The 6,584-nt window shown below is 45.5% G+C and overlaps 1 protein-coding gene across 1 annotated transcript; it reads left to right on the top strand.

Annotated features, from left to right (window-relative positions):
* On the top strand, positions 1–4,411 carry LOC124653862 (proteasome assembly chaperone 4-like). Its single transcript, XM_047192923.1, has 6 exons — positions 1–286; positions 384–581; positions 3,572–3,640; positions 3,734–3,809; positions 3,892–3,956; positions 4,025–4,411. The coding sequence occupies exons 2-6, from the start codon at positions 399–401 to the stop codon at positions 4,115–4,117; spliced, it is 486 nt and encodes a 161-aa protein (XP_047048879.1). The 5' UTR covers positions 1–286; positions 384–398; the 3' UTR covers positions 4,118–4,411.
* Positions 4,412–6,584: the final 2,173 nt, after the last annotated feature.

Here is a 6,584-nt window from a genome sequence, read left to right as displayed (position 1 = left end):
ACGCTCGCGGCACCCCCAACCCCGGCGGCACCCGACGCCGTCCCTTCCTCCTTCCACCTCGCTTCGGCGCTTCTTCCTCCTCCGCTCTACAGGGCTGCCACCGGAGCAAAGGTCCACCCGGACGCGTCCCGGGCCCTCTCTTCCTCACCCGACCGATCTCTTGCTCCGACCTACCCCAGCTCCTATCAGCCGCCGCCGCCGTAGCTCAGCATCACCTCCGACGCCTCATCGCATCTCTCACGCGCGCCGAACCCTCCCCGTCCGCAATCTTGAACAGGCTTTCGAGGTACTTCATGAGCTTTTACAGTTTTACGAAACTCATCCAGCGATTTCTTAAACCCATACTAATTGACCCCTCAAATTACCTTTGGGTGCGCATCCAGATCCGCCGCCGCATCATGGCTTCAGAGGAGCTGGGGGCGAGCCTGTCAGATTTGGCTCTGGGCTCGCGAGCTCCGACGGCCGGCCAAGTCGGTTCTTCGGGTGGCCCGTCCTCCGAGGGGGGCACGCAGGTCACTTGCTTCACGGAGGACCTGCACGACGTCACGCTCCATTTTCAGATCATAAGGTTCTCTAAACAGGTATGCACCAGGTCTCCCCCATTGGTAACTGTTTGCCAACCCAATTTGACTCGCTAGCAAACTGAAGTTGCATAAGTTCTGAAATGTGAGTGCTGTTTTAGGGTTGTTTCCATCGTACCGATTAAAGGCAATGTCAGGTCTGTATCAAACCCATAAACATTCACTTGCTATGTCGGACATTGTTCAGTTTGTGTGTCCCCAATTCCTCACCTCCGGACTTTGGCCTTGGACTAAATTTTGCATCAAAATCTCACCCAAAAGCAAAAGACATCAGGAGCAAGAATTGTACAAGACATATGGAACTAATAATCTGAGAGGGCAATATAGAAACCTAAGGGGAGTGATTCTGGTGCAAATCTGCACATGTTAGGACACAAATTTGAGAGAATGACTCCCTAGCAAACTGAAGTTGCGTAAATTCTGAAATGTGAGTGTGCAGATTAAAAGCATTGTCATGTCTGTATCAAACTCATAAACATTTGCTAAGTCAGACATTGTTCAGTTTGTGGTCCCCAATTCCTTACTTCCGGACTTTGGCCTTGAAATTAAATTTGCATCAAAATCTCACTCAAAAGCAAAGACATCTGGAGCAAGATTTGTACAAGACATATGGAAATAATAATCCTGTAGCCTTAAGAGGACAACATAGAAACCTAAGGGGAGTGATTCTGGTGCAAATCTGCACATGTTGGTACACCAATTTGAGCCATTAAGAATGACTCTGTATGCTGAGGCGAGAAGAAAAACATGTCACAACACGGTGAAAGGATGATGTTCCACTAGATGTACGACTCAAGTCAAGTTGAGGTCGGGGGGGAAAAACATGTCATAAAGCTGCCAAAGGAAGATGTTCTACAAGGTGTCCATGTTCAGTTTCAGTTAGTAAAGCAAGTAATTTGGAATAAGAAGCTCTGAACTTATCTTATTTGTTTGTTTGTTTTTTGACCTGGAGTCTTATTTGTTTGTCATAACATTATTAAATGAAGCATGGTAGTGTAAGCGTTAGTCATTATCGCCGCGTGAGTTAAGCTTCAGATAGTTTTGACTTTCGATAAATGTAAGAAAGGCTTAGTTGGAGGAGAGAGATTAGGAGAGAGAAGGAGAGTGGGCTCTCATGCAATAGCCAGATTTTCACGTGTTCCTAGGCATTATGTGAGACTAAAAGGTGGGCGATGTTTTCTAAAAGCACTACACTTTTATAGCTTATTATATTGTACATCTAACTATGATGGAGATTATATAATATATTTTTTTGACAAAGAGTTGAATGGAGATTATATAATATTGTGAATAATATTGTGAATAAATATGGATTATATTAAATGAAGCATGGTAGTGTAAGCGTTAGTCATTATCGCCGCGTGAGTTAAGCTTCAGATAGTTGGAGGAGAGAGATTAGGAGAGAGAAGGAGAGTGGGCTCTCATGCAATAGCCAAATTTACACGTGTTCCTAGGCATTATGTGAGACTAAAAGGTGGGCGATGTTTTCTAAAAGCACTACACTTTTATAGCGTATTATTGTACATCTAACTATGATGGAGATTATATAATTTTTTTTTTTTGACAAAGAGTTGAATGGAGGTTATATAATATTGTGAATCATATTGTGAATAAATATGGATTATATTAAATGAAGCATGGTAGTGTAAGCAGTGGCGGAGCTTGAAAAGAAATCATGGGCGGGCCAAGCTAAAATAAGCATAAAATAATTGTTGCTAAATACAACGCTTCACTAGTTATTTGATCAAATTTCTTTGTTCCCATTGGTTACAAAATCAGAAGATGCATATACATATATACAACAAAAGAAGGTATATACCAGAATAAGCTAGACATTAGATGGGTTTAAGTATGGAGATAGATACTACAGGTCAGCTGCCCAACCCTTGATGCTTTTCAAATCTGAAATGGCATCATCATAGTTGATTCCTCCAAAATATCAAACTCTATGTGAACTAAAGGGTTATTAGTAAGATTGACATCTTCCATCTTGTTGTGCAAGCTTGTTTTAATAATGTTTATACTAGAAAATACATGTTCAACACTTGTAGAAAATGGAAGAGTAACGAGCAAATGGAGTGCTGAAGTATCTTCTTCTTCTCTTTTTCTGTAACTTCACTTTTCTGTAACTTCACTGATGTTTATTTCTTTTATTTCCAAGACAGTCAATTTTTCTCTAAGTGGCTTTTCCCATGGCTGTTGAAATTTGAAGAAAACCATTAAATAATCGCCCATCCGTGCTATGAAATTGCTATTCCTTAGCAAACAAATTAGGGAAAGAAAGAAGGAACGTAGCTGGATAAGAATATTGGAAAGGAGTAGGGCTCGATTCGGTCGCTTGCCGGCTGCTAAACCTCCGGCCGGTGCGGGCGCGTCGGAGCCTTGCGATGCAGCCGCGCCTGCAGGTTGCAGTTGTGGCGCCCCAGAAACCGCTAGCTGCACGCAGCGCTTCTTCCTCCTCTGCCCTCCTCCGATTGCCCCATATCCCCCTTATTTCCTTGTCTAAACCCCTAGACCTAGCGGGGTCAGGGTGCCCCCATCCCCGTGACTGCTGCCTGTGTCAAGTTCTTTGGAGAGGAGAATGGAGACATACACAGCTGCAACATCTCCGTGGCTGGGCTGCAGCCTGCAGGGCAGGCTATTGTTTGCTCATGCTAGGCTGGGCCTTAGATACATAGGAGTTGATTCTTTTTTGCAAAAAAGCTGGGCGGGCCACGGCCCGGTTTGGCCCCAACGAAGCTCCGCCGGTGAGTGTAAGCGTTAGTCATTATCGCCGCGTGAGTTAAGCTTCAGATAGTTTTGACTTTCGATAAATGTAAGAAAGGCTTATGGCGCCTCTTTAGTTTCTACACAAAAAAAAATGGAATATGATGGTGTTCCCTATTTTGTTTTGAATAATCCATATTTATTCTCAATATTATATAATCTCCATTCTACTCTTTGTCAAAAAAAATGTGTTATATGCTTTGAGCCTCTATTTTTTCATGCAGATCTATGCATGGGTAGGATGCAACTCTGCAAAGTTTGGCCATTTATATGCTGCTGCAAGCACTCGCCCGGTAACAAGCAATCATTATATCCATAAGAACTGGTGTATATTTATTTCTGTTGAGACTGATCAGTGCACCATGTGTGCTTCATGTTCGTTGCAGGGTAACGGGGTGAGTGTCACATCTGTACTTGGAGGAACGTCTGATAATACTGGTTTAAGCATGGCCCGCCGCTTAGGTACTGCAAGATCTGCTTCAGTTGACCCACCTTCATCATATTAGCTTGAAAAACAGCAAGCTTATGTCGCCTCATGTTTCAGTGCTGAAGACAGGTCTAAATATAGTTCTAGCGTGTAACATTCCGAAAGACAGCCCCATGCTTGAGGTACTAACTGACTCATCTTTTTGTTAGGAATTGCCAAGTTTTATATCTAATAGGATGACCTTTTTCAGGCCGCTGCGGAGAGGAAACTTGTAGAGAAGCTGAGAACTTTAGGCTATATCAGTTCCAAACCAGGAGAGGCCAACACTTCCACAACAGCCTAATTGATACTTGTGAGCTGCCAAGTCAACAGTAGAGAAAGTTAGCATGCTTTGTGATCGTTATGGTGCTTTGTTTAGTTGATTGGACATGACACTAATGTGTTCGAAACACTTTGAACGCCTAGTAAATCCTCAATGGGGTCTTTACTGTGTAGGCACAGGGTACGCGATTTACAACTGCTGCATGTTCACAGAATTATCAAAGCATGTCTGATGCGATACTTTGAATGCAAACTATGTCAGTGTCTGACCTGTGAATCCTACATTGAGGTATTTTTTCACGGAGATTGTACTTTATTGGTCTTGCTTGAGACTTTGAGCCACGCTGTCTATGAAATTATCTTCTCCATTGGCTGATAGATGTGCCAATCTCTTTAGGTCTCTGTTATTTCACTGTAGTTGACGATGCTTGGAATTTTCATGTCTATTAAGGGAATTAAGAGTGTATTTGATGCAATGTTCTTGCTATTTACCCATCTTTTAATGCTTTAGAAGAAGAGGTTAGATGATTGTAGAGTGCCACTTAATTTGGATGTGTATGTCCATTTGCCACTCAGAGTCTTTCTTGGTCACCGGGTAAGGTGTGCTAATTCGATGTACTGAGAGCAAGTACAATAAGGTCCAGTCAGCTGGCTATAAGAGATAAAATATTACTTGCTTTCAGTACATATTTTATATATTTTGCTTAGTTGGAGGAGAGAAATTAGGAGGGAAGAAGAGTGGGCTCTCGTGTAATAGCCAGATTAGCACGTGCTCCCAGTCATTATGTGAGACTAAAAGGTGGACCATGTTTTTTAAAAGCACTACACTTTTATAGCTTATTATTGTACATGCTAACTATAAGTTGACTATAGATGATGTGGCAAACTATTATAGCCGACTGCCGGTTCCACTATTGTTCTTGCTCTGAGAGCATCTCCAGCATAGTGGCCCGATGGCAACGAATCGATGCGTCCGCCTATTGCAACCCTAAATTTAGGCTAGAAATGTATCTGCCCGTGTGCCCTCCTTTTGCCACCCGGGGTCTATGTCAACTTCGCATTCTACGTGCTAGTACTGGCGAGTGGCGACCCTGTGGCCTACCTCGTGATCAGTGCAGCTTGTTTCACCTTCTAGGCGCCAGTGCTAGCGGACAACGTTAGGCTTATGCGTTATCATCAATGCCACGACTAGATGGGATGATGTTGCCCTTCCTTTTTTAAGGTGCATGGTTGCTCATGCCAGAAACATCACGTGCCATTGCCGCACCATAGTGAGACTACTCCCCACACTGAGGAAACACATTCGATAGGCAAGTCCTCACAATGGAAGAAAGGCTAGAACGACTAGGAGGCGGGGTCCTTGCTCGGAGGTGGCTGCCACACCGAGCGGAACGCTACGTTCCCATCGACGAGGCTTGGCACACATGTGGGAGATGAGGCGCTACGTCCCCATCGACGAGGCTTGTCACATGTGGGAGAGGGGGACTACCGTGTCGTGGCCCGAGGTCAACCTGCCCGCAGGCTGGCTCCTGCACTCGCATAGGGTGTCGTTGCCACCCGTGCCATGGGAAGGGCGAGCACGACGCGATGAGATCCGAATGGACAAGGAAAGTGAGACGGTCGATTTTATGTCATAGCCCAACCCAAACAAATTAAAATGGATAATTTTAGTGGCTGAAATTGGTCGGACCGCTCTTCTACCTGTAAAGAGAAGGAGTGTAGCCATCTTTAGTCATTTTTTTTCCTTGTGAGCCCGAAATTGTTTTATAGACCTGTCGTTGCCTAATCGACGGTACCTCGGAGGAGGGATCCTCACGAGGGGGAGAAGAAGTAGGGGCCATAGGGCGGAGTGCACACGGGACGGTGGTACACGAGTTACCCAGCCTTCGAACACCCGCACGATGACAGGGCCTACCGCTGCTTGTCCGGAATTATCCGGGCGCTTTCGCGTTGTTACAATGAGTTGTGGTCGTGCCTCTAGGGCCTCCGGGATCCGGCTTATAAAGGCGCACGGATCTAGGGTTTACATGGAGAGTCCTAGCCGGATTACGGATAGCCTAACTACGGTACAATATCTTGCCGTGCACGTCACGGATCCGCCTTCCATATACGTCGTATCGGATCCGGGTCCCTCATGGGCCTCCATGGATCCGGGTTACTCCTATGTCGGTACGGATCCGGCCTATCGATCCCGGGCTGGACTTCTTCCTTCATGATCAACAAGCAATCGGGCCGCCCGATGGGCCACATGCCTCATCACCGTCCGTGGGCCACCCGGGCTTGCCGGATCTAGGCACCGTCGATGGTACACCCATGAAGTATACCCACAACAAGTAGCCCCCGAGTTCTCCGAGTTTCGCCTGCAGCTTCCGCCATGCTTGTTCCTTAGGTTTCCGGCATCGTCGGCAACGCGGAGAAACTTGAAGAGCTCCAACTTCGCATTTTCTTCCTTTTCCAACTTACAGCCGGAAAATGCTCTCATCCTCGCG

This window comes from Lolium rigidum, chromosome 5 (genome assembly GCF_022539505.1).
Source record: "Lolium rigidum isolate FL_2022 chromosome 5, APGP_CSIRO_Lrig_0.1, whole genome shotgun sequence".
Lineage (NCBI taxonomy): Eukaryota > Viridiplantae > Streptophyta > Magnoliopsida > Poales > Poaceae > Lolium > Lolium rigidum.
The sequence above is the reverse complement of the archived record's forward strand: the minus strand, read 5'-3'. Positions and strand labels throughout refer to the sequence as shown.

What these genes read in the sequence shown, in the direction of transcription:
- LOC124653862 (XM_047192923.1), top strand. Translation starts at nt 399, where the DNA reads ATGGCTTCAGAGGAGCTGGGGGCGAGCCTGTCAGATTTGGCTCTGGGC. An exon ending in TCATAAGGTTCTCTAAACAG is followed by an intron (nt 582 to 3,571) that starts GTATGCACCAGG and finishes TTTTTCATGCAG; the next exon opens with ATCTATGCATGGGTAGGATG. An exon ending in AAGACAGCCCCATGCTTGAG is followed by an intron (nt 3,957 to 4,024) that starts GTACTAACTGAC and finishes GACCTTTTTCAG; the next exon opens with GCCGCTGCGGAGAGGAAACT.